Raw genomic sequence first — 21,677 nt, forward strand, 5'->3', positions numbered from 1 at the left:
AAAATACTAACAATCAAATCCAGCGATGTATAAAAAGGATTATATGCCATGACCAATGGTATTTATCAGTTTTTCCAAATGTGCAAGATCTGGCTCAACATTTGAAAATCAGTCAGTGTATCTATCATATCAAAGGCAAAAGAAGAAGAATCATACAGTCATACCTGTTGACAAAGAAAAAGCAGTTGACAAACCCCAACACCCATCCATGATTAAAAAATCAGCAAACTGGGAATACCCAGGAAGTAGCTCAACTTGGTAAGGAACATCTATGAAAGTCCCATAGCAAACATCGGACTTAACGATGAGATGCTTTCCCCGTGAGACTGGGAACAGGTAAGGATGTCTGCTCTCATCCTGAGAGTTCTTACCACTGCAGTGAGACAAGAAAAAGAAATCAAAGGCAAGTACATTGGAAATGAAGAAATAAAACTGTCTCCATTTGCAGGTGACGTGATTGTCTACATAGCAAACCCTAAGGAATCTACAAAAAAAAAACCAAAGCCAAAAAACCCTCCTGGAACTAATAAATGAGTTCAGCAAGTTCCCAGGATACAAGATCAACTCAAAACCTAGCAGGTTGTGCACACTCATCCTCCCAATGCTTTCCTTGGCTTCTTGTCTCCCTTGGAGTAGATCCACTGTTGTCTCATAGGTCTTGCATAACCTGGTTCCAGACGCATCTCGACAACTTTCCCTCACTCACTCCCTGCTCCAGGCATGCTGACCTCTTCTCTGTTCCTGGATGTGCCCAGTTCTTTCCTGCCTTAGGGCACTTGTCCTTGCTATTGCCCTGATAGCTTTCCCTGGGGCTCTTTGCACAACGGGTTCCTTCTCATCCTCCACTCTGGCCTTAAAGGCCTTCCTAGCCATCTGAGATCATGCTGTTGATTTGTTGTCCTTGTCATTGCTTTCTCCCCCACTGCTGTGCGGGCTTGTTGAGGGAGGGTCTAGAGTTGCACCTGATCGCCCCAGGGTCACACGGTGCTGCTGGGTGTTGTGTGTGGGTGAGCGAGTGGGGGCTGTTTTGGTATCACTGTGACTGACTTTCCTGTAAGCCCTGTGTCCCAGCGGCATCCACTTTCTCTTTTATTTCCCCTTTTGATTCTTGCATTTAATGTTAGCTTTCACTTTTATTTCCACAAAAGGCTTTACAATCCAAGAATTAAGTCTCCTGGGTCCTGTCCCTCTCTAACAGAAATAGTTCTATGTATGGACTGCTTTTACTTTCCAGAGATTATCCTTTTTGTGTGCGTGTACAGGGCTGAGTATATAGTAGGAGCTTGGTAAATATCTGTGTTGTGCAGCACACCGTGCCTTTCACAGCACTCTCAACCCATCTTCACAGCCCTGCTGTAAAGGGGCAGGGGAGTCCTTCTCGTGAGGCCATCCGGAGAGAGGATGGGCCCAAGGACACCTGACCCCTCCCCTAAACAGGCGGGGATTGGCTGAGAACCTGCCCTGAGCACAGGTGCTGCAGGGACCAGGGATGTGGCAGCACAAGAGCTGGGTGCGGAATGGCCCACTTCTCTTGGGGAGTCTGGCTGGGGCTCCATCCTGGTTTGGGGGTTGGGAGAGGAAAGTCAGGTATCTGGGGGAGAGACTGGGGTTTGTGTGGACTTGGACAAGTTATTTCATCTCTCTGTAAATTGCGGGTAATGGTTATAATAAAATTAAAATGATGATTGCGTGTGTACTACTAGAGTACCTGGAACATAGTAGGCCTCAACAGATGTTAGCCATCATTGTTGGTCTTTGTTGTAATCTCCATGCCCAGTGAGCTAAACCTTTGATAACCGGCAGAAGACCTCTTTCCTGGAAACCCTCCCCCTGCTCCAGCCCAGCCCTCCAGCACTTTCTGCACTGCGGCAGGAGCCTGACTCACTGGAGCGGGCCGGCCTTGCCCCTCCAGAGTGGGTCTGGGCCCCTTTGAAGCTTAGCAATGGAAAGGCTCCCCTTCCTTCCCAATTTCAGCACAGCCCCTGTGATTACTCCCATGCAGCTTACACGGCTGAATGCCAAGGATGCGAGCCCTGCCTGCCCAGCTGCCACTCCCTCTCGGCCGTCTGCTTTTCAGGAAAGCTTCTGAGCTGGCGAGAGGCCACCTTTCAGGCGGATGCAGCCCCTCCTCCTTCAGCTGAGCCTTTCCTTAGAGCCTGCCACCAGACAGGCTGGACGTCAGAGAGCAGCCTTCCCGGGGGCTGTAGAGCTGAGCTGGGGTGGGGGGGTGATTTTGTATCCACAAGTCTCTTAATCTTCAGAGCAATGATCTGCAGAGAGGGATCCACCGAGCAAGGACTTGGAAAGCTGCCTAAGCTCTACTGAGTGATAAAGCAGGTCTCAAAAGAGGATATAGTGCGTGATTCCATTTTTGTTTTTCTTAAAACAATATCTATCTAGCCATCTATTAGTGTGTACATAGAAAAATATGGAAGAATGCATACCAAACAACATCGGTCCTCTCTAGGGGTGGAAATACATGGGATTTCCATTTTTCTGTGTTCCGTATTTTTGTGATGACAGTATTTTTACAGTGAGCATGCACTGCTTTATAAACGGGAAATGCATTTAAAGTTAAACAAACTGTATCAGTCAGGATAGGCCAATTTTGCATCAGGAATAAATAATCCCAAATCTCAGTGGCTTAAAACAGCAAAATCTTGTGTTTCCAGTGGGGATAGCATTGGCTTTCTGTGGTCGTTATCAGCGTTGTTCACGTGCCTGAATGCCAGGCTGCCTGCTACCTTCTGGAGTGATGGAGGACTGGACCAGGACTTCTGTCGAGAAAACGGCTCCAGCACAAACAAGGCCCAGGGGGTCTATGCCCAGAGTGGGAAAAATGGTAAAACAGTGATAAGAAATATCTCCCTTGGTGATAACAGATTTCAGCAACAACCTCTCATTTTAAGCAGTGTGCATTTCTGAGGCTTCTCCAAGATAAACCAGCTGCAAACGTTATTCATGTCAGGGTGCTGGGAGTCAGTAAGGGGAGTGGCTAAAAGCATGGACCCTGGAGCCAGACTGGCCTGAGGTCAGACCCTGGCCCTGCCGGTTCCCACGTCTTGATGTGTAAAATGGGATTCATTCAACACCTGCTTTAGTGAGTGAGCCTCAGGATTAAGTCGAGGTGAACCGTGATCTGCGGTTCAGAGCAGACGTTTCTGGAGGCAGGGGTGCCTTGTTTGGCTGTGCTTTGTAATTAGCCGAGCCGGTGAGGCAGCAGTCTTGGCCTTCTGACCCCTGGGCGGCAGAATGTAGGGAGTTGACACTGGTTTGTAAAGTTTGGAAGGGTAAGTCTCCCGGGGTCTATCTGGCTGTAAGCTTCTCCAGTTTCAGGGCCATCATTCTCTCCAATCAACCCTGTTCATAAAGCCCTTTGCCCACCCCTTTGGAGGCAGCCCAGTGTCTTTGGAGCCAGACAGGTCCGGTATAAGATTTCAGCTGCCCCACCAATACTACCGGTGTGGTGCTGGGCAAATCATGTAACATCTCTGAGCCCTCAGTTTTTTCATCTCTAAAAAAAGAGATAATAAAATCTTACCTCTGAGTTGCTATGAAAATTAAAGGAGATGATATGTGTATAGCACTTGGCATACAGTAGGTGCTCAATAAATATTTAACTCCTTCCTTTCCTTAGGTGTAGGAAAGAGAAAGGACATAAATCATTCAGTCAAGAAAACCCAGATCATAGAAGCATGGTGGGCTGCCCCGGGCGCCCAGGACCTGGAGACAGAGCAGGGATTTGATTAGGGAGGGGCATGTCTTTTCATCTGCTGAACCTGTGACCACTGTTTAGTAGGTCCAGGCTCAGGCCCAGGCCCAGGAACAGGTAGTGAGCGCTCTGGGCAGAGAGGGTCCCTGCCCTCCTCCCTCTCCCCTAGCCCTAGGAGGAGTGGGTGTGACTGTGCAAAGGCCTGGGCACGACGTTCGTTCTAGCAGCATGTGAGCACAGGAGATTTGCAGAGCCTTGAGTCATGGCTGGAGCAGGATAGAGACGTAGATTACTTTACAACATAGGAGGCAGGAACAGACAATGGGGAAAGGACAGTCTCTTCAATGAATGGTGTTGGGAAAACCAGACACCCACATGAAAAAGAACGAACTCGACCACTATCTTACACCATACACAAAATTTAACTCAAAATGGATTAAAGAATTGAATGTAAGACCTGAAACCATAAAATTCCCAGAAGAAAATATAGGTGGTAAGCTCCTTGATGTAGGTCTTGGTGATGAATTTATGGATCTGACTCTAAAAGCAAAGGCAACAAAAGCGAAAATGAATAAATGGGACTACATCAAACTGAAAAGCTTCTGCACAGCAAAGGAAACCATCAACAAAATGAAAAGGCAACCTACTGAATGGAATATCTATCCTTTAAGGGGTTAATATCCAAAATATATAAAGAACTCACACAACTCAATGACAAAGCACCAAATAATCCAATTAAACAATGGGTAGAGGATCTAAATAGACATTTTTCTAGAGAAGACATACAGGTGGCCAAGAAGTACACGAAACAATGCTTAACGTCACTAATCATCAGGGAAATGCAAATCAAAACCACAGTGAGCTGTCACCTCACACCTGTTAGAACATCTGTTATCAAAAAGACAAGAGAGAACAAGTGTTGGTGAGCATGTGGAGAAAAGGGAATCCTTGTGCACTGTTGGTGGGAATGTAAACTGGTACAGCCACTATGGAAAACAGTATGGAGGTTCCTCAAGAAATTAAAAATAGAAGTACCGTATGATCCAGCAATTCCACTTCTGAGTATTTATCCCAAGAAAATGAAAACATTAATCTTAAAAGATATACACCTCCCTATGTTCATTGCAGTATTATTTACAATAGCCAAGATAGGGAAACAGCCTAAGTGCCCATCGATGGATGAATGGATAAAGAAGATGTGAGATATATACACACACAACACATATATAGAATACTACTCAGCCATAAAAAAAGAGTGAAATCTTGCCATTTGTACAACATGGATGGACCCTGAGATGGAAAACTCAGCAGGTCCACAACCCAAGCGCTCATCTTACCCCAGCCCACCCACCTCTATCACCATCCCCTCTTCCAGCCCTTGCTAGCAAGCCGGGAGCTCAGAAGAGAGGCCACTGGGTTGGGGCGGGCAGCTTTCCAAGTCTGCATGAGGAGAAGCCGTGGCTGCAGGGGAGGAGAGCTCCCAAATGGCCGGGCCTCTTCTCCCTCTTTTCCGGTCCCCTCATTCCTCCCCCGGCCTTGCTGTGACTTAGGAGATGGGAAAAGGTGCAGTTCGGCTGCATGTGGTCTTAAGAGGCAGGGGACCTGGGTTCAGACCCTAGCTCTGCCATTTATGAGCTGTAGGATTTGGCCTTAAGTACTGAATGTCCAAGCCTCAGTCATCTTATCTGCAACATGGGGGTGACGCTAATGCCCACCTTGTGGGGTGGTCATGAGACTTAAAGGAGACCATACAGGGAAAGCAATTAGCACAGTACCAGCCCCTAAAAGGTGCTTGGTAATAGTGTTTATTTTTTTCAGGAGAGACTGGTTGTGGGTGATCTTGGAATGGCCAGAGAAGGCAGAACCAGCTGGGCAGTGCCAAGCAGGTGGCTCTGAGTTCAGGCCCCAGCATTGGGTTCCTAGATTTAGCAAATAAAATACAGGATGCCCAGTTAAATTTGAATTTTAGATAAACAATGAATACTTTTTTAGTATAAGTATGTCCCATGTAGTATTTGAAATGTACTTATACTAAAGAAAAATTAGTTTATTTGAAATTCAAAATTGTGTCCTGCATTTTATCTGGCAACCTTCTACCAGTGGCACAAAGGCAAGGAGATGGGGGTAGGGAGTGCTGTAACTGAGGCAAAGACTTGGCCACTGCTCAGGACCCTGGCTGCTCCTGGAGAGTGGGCAGGTGTAGAGCCAAGGTGCGTGGGGTAACCTCCTCCCTCAACTGGACAGATGGACACACACACACACATACACCCTGTGCTACAGGGTAAGCGCCCTGTGCCAGGCCTGGGAGCAGCAGGAAGAATTTGGGGAATTTGTGGTCAAGTCAGCTGTCAAAGTCCATTTATCCCTCCATTTGTTCATTTGTTCATTTGGCAAACCTTTCCTGAGCACCCTCTTGGCAGGCCTTATGCTGGGTGCACAGGAGACAAGGATGAACCGCACTGGTCCTAGCCCCTGAGGGGCTCCTGGTCTGGCTTTGGGTCCCGGTTTGGTAATGTGGCTTCAGTCTTCTCCCTTAGAGCTGAACCCTGACCTGTTCCAATTCCTGGACCTGGCCCAGGGCTTCCCAGGGCGCTGCTGTCCTCTTTGTTAGACATGCCAACCCTGCCTGCCCGCCTGCCTGAGGTTCTCACACCCCACAGGACCAGTTCTGCCTAGTTCCCCATTTTCTCTTTCTTGGGCCCCTGCCCTCTCTTCCTGGGGGCTGCTTTGCTCTCCCTGGCCCAGCAGGACCTGGGTACCCACAGTGGAGGGAGAGGTGCCTCTTCAGCCTGGGCTTTATCTATGGGTCTTTGGAGCCAGGCAGAGGGCCACCCATACACCTGCTCCTGATATCAAACCTAAAGTGAGTTTGCTCACCCATCACGCAGCAAGCCAATCTCTGACACCGGGCGTAGTGGAAGAAGGTAAGAATTTTATTGCAAATCAAAACTACGACACACGGCGTGCAACACATAGAACAGACAGGCACACCTGTGAGGACAACTCTTAGAGCTTCAGCCCCCAGGGCCACATGCTCCCCCTCCCCTACCTAAAACCCCAAATAAAAACACTTGCTTGTAGCTTTTTGGGGAGTTTGGGATTACAGTGTGAGCTGCCCATTCTCCTTGCTCAGTGCTTTGCAATATATTTTGGCGATTGACCCCTTGTTGGATATATGATTTGTAAATATTTTCTCCCAGTTGGCGGGTTGGTTTTTTGTTTCTATCCTGGCTTCCTTTGCCTTCCAGAAGCTCTTTAGTCTGATAAAGTTCCTAGTTGATTTTTTCTTTTGTTTCCCTTGTCCAAGTAGACATGGTATTTGAAAAGATCCTTTTAAGTTTGATGTCAAAGAGTGTACTACCTACATTTTCTTCCAGAAGTTTTATGATTTCAGGTCTTACCTTCAAGTCTTTGGTCCATTTTGAGTCTGTTTTTGTGTATGGAGGAAGATACTGGTCTACTTTCATTCTTTTGCATGCAGCTGTTAATTCAGGGAAATATTAATTCCTTCACCCTCAGTTTCGCTCCTACCCTCAGCATGATGTCCCCTGAACTTGGACATGAGCAGTGAGTGCCTAGCAGCCTGCGAGGCAAGCCTGTTTGAGCTGCAGAAAGAAAGCCTCTCTGGTCATTCTGGGTACTTCTGTTTAAGGATGCCCCGGTCCCTAAACCAGCCTCAGGAAAGACCTCAAACGTGTTACCCTGAGCTGGAGTGAGGGATCCTGGGGGCTTCCTAAACTGGTCGTGACCCCTGGTTTTCGTCTCCGGGGCACTGGGCAGAACCTTCTCAGCTCTCAGTGTCCCAGACTAGATCGGCCTGTCTCCACCATCTGCAGGCTGACTGGCGGTAGGACGTTCCTACCCTGAGTATAGTGGCGGGGCAAGCAAGGCTCCCGCCAGTCAGGGACAGTCCCTTGGGGTCCTCCATGGTGGGAGCAGGCTGCCAGCTGGGGCAGGGTGCAGGGTGAGGCCTCCGAGACCTCCAGAGAGTGACCTTCTGTCAGCTTCTGTGGCCCCACGGCCCTGCACACAGAGGCAAGCTCCCAAAAGGCTATCAGAAGCTGCCTCTAGGGGTGGATGCTTCTTGCAATTCTGAGCCACTTTGTGGTTATAATTAGACTCAGGCCCAAGATGGTTTGATAAAAGCCTGTCTTTTTTTTTTTTTAATAATTCTGAACACATCAAATATTGGAGGTAACAAAATCAAGAGATGGGAGATTCTCTTCCCCACCCCCCACAGCAGTTACCCTGGTTGCCCCCGAGCTGTGGGGTCTGGCCCTGTAGTATGAAGGGACCAAGCCAGCATATGAGACCTCTTGCAAGCTCACGCCCTGTGTGTCAGTGATGCTGTGGCCATGTTTATCAGCTTCCCGCTGCTTGGTGCTCCAAACATCTGCTCCCCAAAGGCCTTAGGACCCTGCAGGCGCTTTCCAAGTAGCAAAGGATGGTCTTGTGTTCATACGGTATCAGGCAGAGAGCATTTTCTTCTCGTCTAAGCCTGAGTCTAGTAGGTTCTCAGTGCTAACTGGATTACTGGGTTCACTAGGTGCCCTGTGTGCTTTGCCATATCTGTCTGCCTGTCTGTCATCCATCCGTCTTTCCGTCTATCTCACATACTTACATAGGATTTACTGTGTGCCTAGCACTGTTCAGAGCCTTTTTCATGTATGAATTCATTTAAATTCACAGCACTCCTACAGAAAGGGTCTACTACTGTCCTCATTTTACAGATGAAGAAACTGAGGCAAAGATAAACAACTTGCCCTAGGTCACACAGTCAGGAAGTAGCAGAGTCTGAATTTGAACCTGGAGACATCAGGCTCCAAAGCCTGGGTTTGTCACGTTGACGTTAAACAGCCAGCCAGTTATTTCTCAAGCAAGAGTGGATCTATTCAAGATCAACAAAGAATTGCAATTTGGGATGTTCATGCTACGGCAAACCACAGGCGAATCCAGAGAGAAAAGAAAGGGCTTGTTTTTATAGAGCGGTGGGGGGGGGGGGGGCCTGTGGTAAAGGAAAGTCCAATGGCTACAGTAACAATTCTGGGGGTGGCGGCTCCTCCTTGGCTGGGCTGTGTTGCTTCTCGCTGGCTGGGCTGTTGCCAGGAGGGGAGGGAAATCTTCCTTTAGTAGTAAAAAGGTTGCACTTCGTGCCTGAGATGTAAGCACACCTCTCTTCCTGTTTAGAGTAATTGGCAGTGTATCACAGGGCAGGAGAGCTTCCCCTACAGATCTTCTCGACTTCAATTTAGGTGAGGTTTCTTTTATTAATTCCCACAGTCGTGCTGGCACTGGTGGCCTCTCACCAGAAGCCGTGGGAGGAGTGGTGCTGAGGGACCTCCCCTGTCTATGTGGGGCCGTACCCCAACCTCGTCTGTAACCCAGCAGATGAGACCTGCTAGGGGATGCAGTGAGTTCCAGGAAGGGAGGACCCACAGCTGGCAGTGAGGAAGCCTTCCCAGGGTGGTACAGGCGTGCTGGACTCCTGACCATGGAAACGAAACCAAACCTGGGGACAGCCAGGACAGTTGAGGATGTTGGCCACCTCCCTGTCTGCAGTGCCGAGCCATGCCTGCCACAGAACTCAGCAACTGGAGCTGTGACCTCGAAAGTGTCCTCTGATCACCAGCTGCTGTCCCGGGGAGGCCAGGCTGGCTCCCTAAGTGGTCCATTATAGGCCCCACTGGCAGACAGGCTGTGAACCTGGGATTTGGAGGTGTCGTGGCAGCCAGACCCCACAGAGCCTGGCAGTCGTGTCCCTAGAAAATGAGAGCTTAGAGAAATGCACCAAACAGGAACCAAACAGCCAGGAAAATTGGGCCATGTTCTCATCCGAGAACAAATGTCCATTCCAGGGAAGCAGCTTCTAAGACTCCACAAGGCAGCCACACCCTGCCTGGCCCTGGCCGGCCCAGTGCCGCTCACCCCCTGCCTGGAATGTGCATTCCACAACCCCCTCCACTGGCGTAAATCAGCTTGGGCCCAGATTCTTCATCTGGCAACAGCGTCCAGCGAGAATTGAATAATGCTTTTATGGAAAGCAATGATAACTGTTTCCATTTTAGACAAGTAGAAATGAACAAATCAACTTAAGTAAAAACAGTGGTATACATGGAACAGAAATTTGGCAAAATTGTGAGAGTGATACTCAAATGCATTCATTTATTCATTTGTATACTCATCAAATATTTATTGAGTGCTCGCTGTGTGCTGGGCACTGTTGTGGGCGCTTTTCTACAACAGAGGCCAGCCCCACCTCGTGCGGCTTCCATTCCCATGGGGGGAGCAGACAATATGCAAACAAGTCACAGTGTTAGGTAACAGCGATGCTGTGAAAGTAAATACTGCAGGGGACAGAAACTGCTGGGAGAGGGTCCTACTTTAGTAAGGTGACATTTGAGCAAAGACACAAATGAAGTGGGGCAGCAGCCTTGCAAATATATCGGTAAAGAGCATTCTAGAAAGAGGGAACTGTAAGTGCCAAGACCTGGAGGCAGCAGCATGCTCGGAGCGTTTGAGGAAGCTGCCTGGCAAAGGCACGATTGGGAAGTGCTGGACTAGATGTTCTCTAGCGTGCCTCTGACTCTGTGACATTATAACGTGATCTGGACGGGGACGTTTTCTGGTTTAAGGCCTGGCTGTCTATGAACCTGTCTGCTGGAGGGGTCCTGGGTTTGTGTGGGGAGCACAGGTTCTGCTGACAGAGCCTTGCCTTCAGGATGTCCCTGAAGATGGGAAAATGAGAGGTAGGCCAGGCCCCCTGCGCTGTCTGTTGCCTCCTAGGGGGAGAAGAGTCATCGTTCATGAAATATTTGCTGAGTGATTGCAAGAGCCCCTCAGGGGGCTGGATGTAGGGAACAGAGATGAATCAGATACAGTTCGCGACCGCCAGAGCCCCAGCGTGGGGGAGCAGGGGGCCTGCAGTGTGGCTGGTACTCAGGTGACTCAGGTGTGTGGGTCCAGAGGGCTCTGGTGGGGGGGCTCTGTCCTCCCTGTGGAACCCTGGGAGGCGCTGTAGGGACCTCAGAGAGGTTCATCTCCCACATCCCAGGGCCGCATCGTGGAGCCAGAGTGGAGTGTGGAACATGGAGGGAGAAGCAGGGCCAGCTGCATAACTGGGGGGGGGGGGGGGGGGGGGGGGGCAGACAGGGCAAAATGGAAAAGCAGAACCCTTGTTCAAAAAGCAGGAGAAAGTTCCTGTTAAAGGGACGTAGGAAGCTTTTTCCTTTCTTCCAAGATCTCTCTCTCAGTGTGTCATGTTGCTTTTCGTTTGCTATTTAATGTCCTTCTAAGTAAGGAAAAATTAAAACTTTATTAGTGTGAATTTTACCATTCATCTTTATATTGTACAATGCCAGTTTTACATGCAAATATCAGAGCATTTAACTCACATATAGAATCATGAAATTATGCCATTTGTATTTTGCGGCTTGTTTCCAAAAAGTGCCTCGAGTGGGCCAGAAGGACAAACTCCAGCCAGGCTCGGGAAGGCTGGGAGGAGGAAGAGAGGAGGTACGGGCTCTCTCAGTGCCTGGGCTCTGGGGTCTGGGGAGGTCCAGCCAGGCATCCAAGGGTCTTTAGACCTCTGCCTCAGGATGCACTCAATCTCTGGGTCAAGGGTGGGCGAGAGGCTCCTTCCTGCCAAGAGTCAGCCTCCAGCGGCCACCCACCAGACACACTTTGATGCTGCCAGCCCAGGGGCTGGGGGAGGCGGGGCGGGGTGGGGGGAACAGCTGACACCGTGCTCCCCTCTGAGATGCCACGGGCACACGTGCCTGACTGACCCTCCCTGTGCTCAGGCCCCTCCTGGGATGGAGGGCTGCAGCAGTTGCAGAGTAGGGGCAAGGAGGGGAGGCCAGTGTTATCCTGGGGTGAGAACAGGCAGGAGAGCGGGCTGCTGAGAGCCTGTCCTGAGGAGACGGTGGGAGGCAGGACCACGTGCGAGCTGAGACTCCGTGGCTCCAGGTCTACCTGCAAAACACAGATTCAGGAGTAAAATTATTAAGGCTTTCAAGATGGCAGCGCAGAACATTCACCCCCAAGTGCGGGGCCTTTCTGAGCCTGGGGCCCTGTGGGCCTGCGCCGGTCATGTGCCCATGAAGCTGGCCCTGGGGAGAAGAGCTGAGGTCATTGTTCAGGTCACTTGGCATTTCAGGTCCTCAGTTTCCTTTAGGGCAGATGGGGTGGGAGGCTCGCTGAGGTCCCACGTGGACTGGACAGGGCCTGGGAAACCAGCAGACACCAAGGCCCCTGGGGGCGCTCTCCTCATGGTTCTGCTTCTGTCTCCCCGACTCTCCTGCTTCCTCTGCTTCCTCAGGTTCCTCCCTAACGTTTGCTGGGCATCTACTGTGTGCCAGACACTGGGTGAAGCACTTTGCATTCATCTGATCTTCACAACAGCCCTGTGCTGTGGTGATAATAATGCGCGTACGAATGCTAACCCTGTACCAGCACCCGGCCTCTCAGATGTCACCCTCACCAACCCCATGAGGCAGGAATTGTTATTAGCCCCTTCTGTAGATGAGGAAACTAAGAGCTAATAGGTTAGATAACTATCTGAGTGAACAACTTGTAGGTGGCACAGTTGGGGGTTGAACTCAGGCAGTGGGGTCCCCAGATGCCCCACAGGGGGGCCCTGCATTATGCTACCTCCCCCTGCCGCCACATTGACTCCTGGCTTCCGCCCCTCATCCCTCCCCTTGTGCAGGGCCCCTGCGGGTGCCCTGGCTCTGCAGGACACAGCATTTCGGCATCAGCCTCCACCACGCCCAGCACTGCCTCGCCAGGTTCCCAACATAGGGACTCCCACTGGCCCAGCTCACCTCCTCACACAGGTCGCCGGTCAGCTTTTGGAGCAGCTGCTCTACGGGCAGGAACCCACACGCCTCTGGTCTGCTGTGGCCGGACAGGGGAGCAGGGTCACGTGACACAGAAAGAACTTGGCTGCCCGGTGGCTCCTTGAACAGGGAAGCCATGGAAAGTGATGTCTCTCAAATGGGCTGTGGGATGCGGGGAGCCCAGGGGCTGCCCATCCTGACCTGTCCCATCAAGGCCCAGAGTTGAGGCTTTGTCTGAGGGAGGAGCCGGCACATCCTGACCCTTCTGCTAGGCCTGGGCTTCTGTCAGGAGGGCCTTCCAGTCCTCACTGCCCTCCTGGCCCAGGCAGGGAGAGAGCACAGCGGGCAGTCACTGTGGTCTCGAGGTTGCTCCCTCTCACCTCTTCTTCTCATCCTCCCCCCACATGGCAGAGCTCCGCTTGGAAGGAAACTTCCTGCACCGTCTCCCCAATGAGGTCAGCACCCTGCAGCACCTCAAGGCCATCGACCTGTCCCGGAACCAGTTCCACGACTTCCCCGAGCAGCTCACCACCCTGCCTGCCCTGGAGACCATCAATCTGGAGGAGAACGAGATCGTGGGTGAGTGGACCCAGGCGGTCTGGCCCCTGCGTCTGTCTGCAGTTCCTCCCTTTGGGCTCCCCTTCCAGAGTGAGGCTTGCAGGGCACAAGGCACGGGGCTCTGGAGTCAGACTTTCACAGACACGAGGGCAGGGAGGGGCCTTCTGGTCTGAGATGCGCGACTACAGGGCACTGGGTCTGGGGAGGTCACCTTTATGAGGCCCTGCCACCTGCTTGGCGCAGAGGGCTGGGTTGGACACCTGCTTTCAGCTGGTGAGTAGAAGGTCTCGGCTTTCCCCACGGTGCAGCCCTGGACTAGCTGGGCCGCCTTGGGCCACAGGCTTTCCCTCTCTGGGTCTCCATCTGCCAGCCTAGGCTGCCTCTGAGACCCTTTAGCCTTGTTCCTCTAGACATTTACTCCTACCTGCATCCCCTGCTTGTCCTTCCCAGCCTGCACAGTGAGCTCATCACCATTACTAAGCCGGGGTCACTAGGCAAACATGTTTGGAACAGCCTGTCTGTGCCCTGCAGGATAAATATGCTCCCCCCAGGGAACCAGAAGTTCTCCCCCTCTGGCTCTAAAATGTGCCTTCTGCTGAGGCGGGGGAGTGGTCCCTTCTTTCCTTTTGCATCAGTTATGTACCTTTGGATCTCCTCAGGGCCTGAGCATCCACTCCAGCTGCTGTCTCATCTCCCTGGAGAGAACCTGGCATTGACCAGGGTCCCTCCATGCCCCTCCTCCTCGGCTCCCTGCTTTAGCTGCCTTGATGTGCTCAGGAAGCCCACCTCCAGGCCCATTTCCCCCTTTCTCACAACGCCTCTAATGTTGATGGTGTTAATGATAACCCCCTTCAGTTATGCTTTTATTTTCGTAAGCCCGTTCACAACCATTATGCCATTTGATTAAGAGCAAGGGCTCTCTAGTGGTTTGCAGCTGCTTGATGGAGAGCAGCCTGCCTTGTGCATGCGGTGGGGAGCGTCTTGTCTATCTGCCAGCAGGACTCTAGCCCTGGCTAGAGCTAACCTCTGAGATTCTGGGTCCATCCTTTTACAGTTAGGTAAACTGAGACTCAGAGAGGGTATGAGAGACCATCAGGTTCACAGTGAAACCGCAGAAGTGCCAGGATGAGAATACATGACTCCAGCTCAGCCGTGTTCCTGGGAGGGGCTCCCTTGCCTGGCCTCTGGGAAGGCCCTGGGCATGGGCCCTGGTTCAGTCTTGCCCTCCCAACACCAGGATCCCTGAGTGGTTTGCCCCTGGATTTGGCCCCCTGGCCCTTTGGGCCTCCGTGCTGTCTTTAAGTGGAAGGGACATGCCCAGAAGTGCCTTTTCACGGCGAGGTTCTCCCTCCCACGCTGCCTTGACCACCTGGAGTCTTGCCCTGAACCCTTTATTCCCTTATTACCAGGCATTCCTGGCCCTCTTTGCTGGGCCCTTCCTCCTCTGCCTCTTATTTGAGGCCTTCATGATGTGTCCACTTCCTTTTGCTGCTTGTCTAAATGGGTCAATAACCAGGCAGGGGCTACTCTGGGCCGATGCCAAGACCAGAGCCAGGCATGTAGCTGCAGGCAGGCGGGTCAGGACGGGCATTGGCCGTTGGCTTCCCCACTTTCTCGCTGCAGTCTTGGAAGACTCACATCACCTCTCTGAGCCTCAGCTTCTTCTCACCTTTCCCCTACCCCAGAAGGTGGCCCTTCACCAGGCAGGGAGCAGGGTGAGTAGGCTGGCTACAGTATAAGAAGTGACTTTCCCTAAAGCAGGCAGTACAGGGTGGCACAGATCCCCTAATGCTTCCCCTCCCACGAGGATGACATCAGCCCTCAGTAGTAACAGCCCCCAGAGCAAAGATCGGCTGTTTTGACTCATTCTCTCACATACTTCTCTCTGCCTTTCTGCAGAGGGACAGTAATAACTGCATGTGGAAGCATCTCTCAGTTTCCCAAGCATGCTCAGCACAGGCCCAAGGTAACAAGGTGTTTGTCCCCATTTGACAGATGTAGAAACTGAGGCTCTAAGAGATTCTCCTAGGCTTCATAGTACACCTGGCCAGGTAAAAGAGTCAGCCACTGGGCTGTTTCCTAGTCAATTTGACCTGTGACGGAGCCCCCTGCTGCCAGCCTGGGCCAGGCCTGGAGGATATGGAGGTGCTGGGAGCTGCCCCTGTCCAACAGGGGCTCCTGCTTCTCCTCAAGTGCCCAGCAGCTCCCAGACTCACTCAACTGATCCCAGGGCCCCCTCCAATGCAGGAGGCCTTGGGAGTTCTCCCCGCTCCCCCCACCCCCAACTCCAGATGGAGAGAAGGGGCACGTGGAGTGATCATTCCCTTGCTGGAGTCTCCTCGCTTCTAGTTCCCACCTCTCTCCGATCCATCCTTGTTACTTGGATGGCTACAGGGAAGGGCCAGGCCACAGCCTCCATCACTGGGTTGGAGGAGAGAGGGCTGTGACCGCAGTGGAGAAGATGAGGGCTGCATAGTCCTTTATTATGGAAATAGCTTTGCACCACTCCCCAGTGTAGCTGATCTGCAGCATCTCATTGGGATAATTGCAGTGGGAGCTTAAGATGCCTGGAGAGTGGCCCTTTTCTCCCTTCAGAGCCTTGAGAGTGCTAGAAAATTTTTTTGAGAAATAAATTTGAGACACATGAGTTCTCTTAAACCTTTAGTTCAGTGAGTAGAGAACAGGCGGCTCTGAACTCGAGCCCCCAAGTGCATCAGGAGACTCCCTCTGAAGGGACCTCCCCAGAGGGTGCGACGGGCCTGCCCCAGGAAGACCTGCAGGCTGGCAGCATCCTGGGAGCTGCCAAGGTCAACTCCATCATCTTCTTTATGAATAGTGCTGCCACCCAATCTTCCTCTACTCTCTGGGCCATAATGCGGAGAGAGGAGAGAGGGCTCTAGTCCATGGAGGGGAGAAAGGACAGGACCTCAACAGGGCACAGAGGCTGGGAGAGACAGGGAACTTCTGTCTGCTTGCTGATACCAAGCACTGGGAGGTGGTGGTGCCCGTCCTTGGTGCTCACCCCTGGCTGAATGCCCTCAGGTCATGTATCTGGGTAGCACATTGTGGCCTTGTTGCTGCCACCTTGTACAGACAGTCCTCTGGTCTATGCTTGTGATGTCTCCATGTCCTCTCATCTCTGGAGCCACCTGCTCTCCGCCCCGACCCAGCATCGAGCAGGGTGTCTGGCATACAGCATGTACTCAGTTGGTTGGGAGCACTGTGCAGAGCAGGAATTCCAAAGCCTGGAAGGCCCTCTGAAATGACTGAGACTCAATGGGGCAGATTGTTTCAAGGTGCCGCCTATGATAGACCACTAATGAGTCATCCCATCAAATGAGTAGGTTGAGACCAGCATGTGACAGAGTCCATCATGTAGATCCTGCTTTGTGACTTTTTATTTCACTTTTACTGTGTACTCACACAGATATATGTACTGGGTCATGATAAAAAATATCAAAAGCCACTCCCATGAGTTGCTGTGCAGAGATTTGGGTCTGTTCTCAGCCAGCCCAGCCACCTTTCCCCTCATGGAACATCCCCCACCAACACACACACCATACTTTCGTCCCTCCTCTCCTACCACCCATATCTCTGTCCCTTGTGGTCGCCACCACCTGCGTCCTCCTGGTGACTGATTGTCCAGATTGGAGGGAGGATGTGCAGTGAGGTCCACACTCACCCGAGTGTGGAGCCAGGTGGATGACAGGTTCAATGCCACCTGACTGTTTACCCCCAGCCCTCCCACGTTACCCACCCTGCACAGCCTGCATGCTCAATCTGGAAGTCCTTCCTCCTGTCTTACTGTTTTCTCTGCCTGTGGCCACATCCCCGGAGCCTGCAGGTCTGAGCCGGTTCAGATGAACATGAAGTAGTGGAGGGCAGGGGCCTCTTGCCTGCCTCTCCCAGCTGGCCTCCTGGCACACACACAGCAGCAGAGGCCGCCATCCACGTGGAAGGGTTCCTGGTCCTTGGGGACAAGCCTGCCGGGATACGGTTGTTTGCTCTGGGCGCTTCCAAGCAGGAGGAAAGGATTTGTAGCTTAGGGTATTTGTTCAGACGACAGTCAGTTCCAAGTTTCTGGGATATGGGATGGAGCCTATAGTTTCCCAACCAGAAAGTGGTATGTGGAAGCTTCTAAGTGCTTACAAACAAGACTGCCTGGGGAAGGATAGACTCTGGAGAGAGAGGGGCTACAAAGGTGAATGAGAAGCAGGGAAGCTGCTTCCAGGCTGGGGGGAGGTGTGAGTGGAAGCAGATAGTAAAGTACCAGATAAGACATGGTCGGAGCGCCAGGGCGAGCCCAGGGAGGATGCCAGCAGAGGGCGGCTGTCCTTGTGTCCTTATGAGGTGCAGTGCCCAGGGGAGCCCAGAGAGGGTTTTGGAGGAGGTAGAGGTGTTCAGTCTGACTGTGAGCGATGACATGGGGAGATGAGGGTCACCCACCTCATGAAAACCAGGAAGTCCGTTCTTCCACCCCAGCACCGTCACACATGACCTGAAGGTGGGTGCAGGGGCAGCAGGAAGTCCCAGCTTCCTCACAAGAACTCAGTGCTCCCCAGCAGTGTCATCTGTTCCTGGAGCACGTGGTGGCGAAGAGCAAGTCAGGTATTTGAGAGGCTTCCTTTTGCTAAACAGGAGACTATTTCCGTTAAGCTAGAATTTAACTTTCTGTAACCCTCAATTTGCTGGGGTTTTTTCCTTGTGCACCCACTGTTCCAGAGAGAGCAAGAGATCGTAGGAAAACGAGCTCTCGTTAAGAATTTAACAAAAAGAGCAGTAGCACTTTGAAAAAGAAAATATGTGTGCCGCTCAGGGATGCTCTGGGCTGCATTTAGTTAATTCTGCCCTGGTACTGTTTCACTTCTTACTGTCAAGGCCAATGGTTCTCAAAGTGGGGTCCCAGGACCAGCAGCATCTCCTGAGAACTTGTGAGAAACGCACATTCTCTACCCTGCCCTCCTCAATCGGAAACTTGGGGGAAGGGGGGCAGCAGTTTGTTTTAATAAGCCCCTCCCCAGGTGATGCGGATATGCAGTAAAGTGTGAGAACGCCTGCTAAGGCTCTGGCTTCTCAAAGTGTCACCCACAGGCCAGCAGCAGCGTGGGCATCCCCTGGGAGCTTGTTAGAAATTCCGCATCTCAGGCTCCCCCTCCACCTCCCGACTCAGAGTCTCCTCCTGAGCAAGATCTGCAGGTGACTTCTATGCACAGCACGGGCTCAGAAGTGTAAGCCTTTCCTAAAGCACCAAGTGCCGTCTCTCCGCAGCCGACTCTGCTAACGGCACCACCGTCCTCCCAAGCGCAGCCGCTCTTTAAGCCTAGTGAATTCCTCAGGGGACAGGCCACAGCTCCCACGTCCGAATCCCCCTGGAGTGCTTGTTAGAAGGGAAGACTGCCGGTTCTCTCTCAGACCTACCAAATCAGGATTTCTGTGGATGGGGCACAGGAATCGGCATTTCTGACAAGCGCCCTAGGCCGGGGCAGTGGTGTGTTGATTAAGAATCTCTGTGCACTGATGTCTCTACTGTCTTCTCCTCCTCTTTTCCCCACATCCATCCAGTCAGTGCCTAGTCGTCCTGCTCTATTTCTTGAACATCTGTTGCACATTTCACACCTGCCCCCCGACTTCAGTCTTTCATCATAGTTTATCTGGGCCATGGTGCCAGCCCTCAGACATAAGGTTTCCACAGTACAAGACCCTTGTCCCCTGGGATACGAGGATGGGAGTAGGGGGCACTGTGGGGACTTGGAGGGAGCATGCCTGGCCCAAGAGGGGCACCTGCACCCCAGCCGTGGCCCAGTGGATCACTGCAGGCCCTGGCCCTGTGTCACAGCATCTTCTCCCTTCTCTGGGCAGGTAGTGGGGGAGGGGCAGATCCTTCCAGGGAGCTGCAGCTCCACTCTGGTTGCCATCAAGAGAAGTGATCCTCCAGAATGCGATGTCCCCGCCATCCTCCCTAGCCTGGGGCATAGATGCCCACCAGGACCTCAGGATCTCCCACCCCTGACATTCACCTTGCTGTTCCAGCCTCACCCGGTTTCACAATGTCATAGGGACCAGGGGGAATGTGGCTTTGTGTCACTTTGGGGGCTCTACCAAGCTGCCCCTCAGTGAGAGGTTCTGCAGGCTCTCGTAGCTCTGGGAACGCACCTGTGGTTGGGGCATGAGAGAGAAGCACTGGCACCAAGTGCTGAGTGAGTGGTGCACGTGGAGGCGGGGCAGGGGAGGGCTTCGGGGAGGGAGGAGAGGGAGTGAGGAGGACCCGGTCCTTTTGTTCCATAGCACAGCCTCTCTGTCCCTGTGCTGGGTTGGGAGGAGAGCTCACTGCTAGTTCTTTCCCTGGAGCCCAGAAAATGGTTTTTAAACAAAGGAAATCCTGGAGGAGCAGAAGTGAAAATAATGCTCTGTTTGATCTAAAAAGATAAGTGCACAGACTTTTCAAAACCTAATCGCTATTGATGCCTCGCACAGCTCCTCTGTAATTATCTCATTTATCTGCTCAATCTGCTCTCCTGGATCGGTGGGGTTCTCCTCACTTGTCAGCTGAGATGAGAGGCTCAGGACAGTTTGCACCCTGCACAAGGACGCGGTGGAGGCAGGGTTTGAACCCAGGTCTTTGGTGCTCCAGAACCCATGTGTCTTTGATGTTCCAGAGCCTGCCAGGTCTTCGTTTGATGGAAGAGGAGGGTGTGGGTGGCTGCATGAAAAGAGGTGCAGGATGCCACGTGTCTGGTAGACACCCTTAAACTATTTGCCAGGTCAGGTTGGCAGGTTGCAAGGGGATAGCTTTCCCACACTGGCCCCCTCAGCCCTGGTGAGAGTCCTGCAGGTGCAAAGGAAGCAGCTCTCCCGGGGGGCAGGGGGCCCTGGCAAGGCCCCCTTAGCCGGTGTTTCACAAGGGGCTGATTAGCAACATACTTCCTGTAGCTCCCTGCCTGCTGCGGAAGGCTGGCAGCCTCTAAGACAGGTCAAAGCAGAGAAGCTGGCCTCTTTCCCTCCTTCCCCTTCCCCACGAGGCTGCCAGGCTCTGTGGGGGTGGAGGGCTGCTCTAACCTGTGTGTGGACTAGTAAGTGGTGCCTCGTGTCCTCCAGCACCTCTGCCCAGAGCTATAACCAGAATATAATCTGGCTGGTCGCATCTTTCGAGCTCCTGCATTTTCCGCTTTGCACCACTTGGGCTTTAGCCAAGGCCTGGTCCTGGTCAGTGGAAGATGCCAGGCCTTACAGGAGAGCCCCATTCCCAGGGAGATTTCACATTAAGGGGAGACCATGCCAAGGCCGCAAGAGCTTTGAGAGGTCAAGCCTGCTGCCCAACCCACTGACACTCATCAGGACAGGGAAGCAGGGCGTAGGAAATCTTGGCCATGGCAAATGCTTCTGGATACAAGGCCCTGCCTCCTGGCAGACTGGACAGTGGCGCAGTGAGGGCTTTGGGTCTTCCCAGCTTGCCAGGGCGGCCTTGATGGGTCAGCACCAGCTGCCCTCAGAACTTCCCTGGGCCAGAGAGGCTGCTTGAAGAACGAGCAGGAAAGGCTTCTCAGTGTGTCCGCAGGCCCACCTGCCTGTCTTCTCTCTGGATGCAGAGGGATACCCTGTGTGATAACAAAAGCAGAAGTCAGGGCAGGCTCCTCTTCTGCCTCCTCCTGCTCCTCTCCTGCTGGTTTGTGGCCACTCTGGGGTCAAGAGCCGCCGACGTGGACTCCACTCAACCCTCCCTACATTGTAGTAGTCCTCCCTCCCTCATCTCGGCTTCTCAGATTCTGTCGCAGAAAAGACACAGGTCTGAAGCCCCGCTTACATCATTAGCACGAGCAAGTCACCTCACCCCTGCATGAGGTACCTCCGTTTCCTGCGGCGGCGGGGACAGGCGTGGGGTGTGGCAGTCCCAGCCTTGTGGGCTGGAGCCGGGTTCACTGCGATCCCTTCCCGCCTCTGCTAATCCAGCGGCCATTCAGCCCACCCAGAATCCCTGCTGCATGCTGCCTGCCCAGCCTCTCCCCTCGCTCCTTGCCCTCCAGCCTGCTGGGCCTCCTCTTGCATTTACCCAGAGACCAGAACAGAGGAGGCAGGGGACACTGCTATACGGTTAGAGGCTATCCAGTGGGCAGGGCTCCGTGGGCCAAGAAAAGTTTCCCAAAGTTATCCTTCTAGAGGATTTGGAGTGGCCAGCTCCCAGGAGAATTGTGGCATGCTCCCAGGTCCCTTGGAACCCACCTTGCCTCCCCGAACCACATACGCACACCCTGAATCAGGCTGCTGCTGTCATTCCTGATCCCACTCTCGGGTCCGAGGAAGAGGGGACTTGAGACAGGCACTTAGTAGATGAGAAGAGTGACCACAATATGCAGCCTTCAGACCTGTCAAGGATTTGACTAGGCAGGGGCCCTCTAGGCTGGCAGGTCTGGAAAGACAAAGTCATACCCCTGGATCTGGGTTCCAAGCCCATCTGGGGGAAGATGGAGCCGTCCCCTCCCTGGACATTGGGTTTGGAGTTCCCCCCAGCACAGCCAGCTGGCAATGGTCTGAGCTTTTCCCTGCCTCCCAAGCACTGTCACTGTGCCCAGGGG

At 52.6% G+C, this 21,677-nt stretch overlaps 1 protein-coding gene across 3 annotated transcripts in view; it reads left to right on the plus strand.

Moving 5' to 3' along the window:
- The window catches only part of LRRC20 (leucine rich repeat containing 20), a 78,240-nt gene that overhangs the window by 38,880 nt on the left and 17,683 nt on the right, over positions 1-21,677 (plus strand). For all 3 annotated transcript variants that reach the window (XM_046650399.1, XM_046650405.1, XM_046650410.1), the window contains exon 4: positions 12,961-13,128. In XM_046650399.1, coding sequence (XP_046506355.1) covers positions 12,961-13,128 — 168 coding nt within the window. The remainder of the gene's footprint in view (positions 1-12,960; positions 13,129-21,677) is intronic.

Source organism: Equus quagga, chromosome 2 (assembly GCF_021613505.1).
Source record: "Equus quagga isolate Etosha38 chromosome 2, UCLA_HA_Equagga_1.0, whole genome shotgun sequence".
NCBI lineage: Eukaryota > Metazoa > Chordata > Mammalia > Perissodactyla > Equidae > Equus > Equus quagga.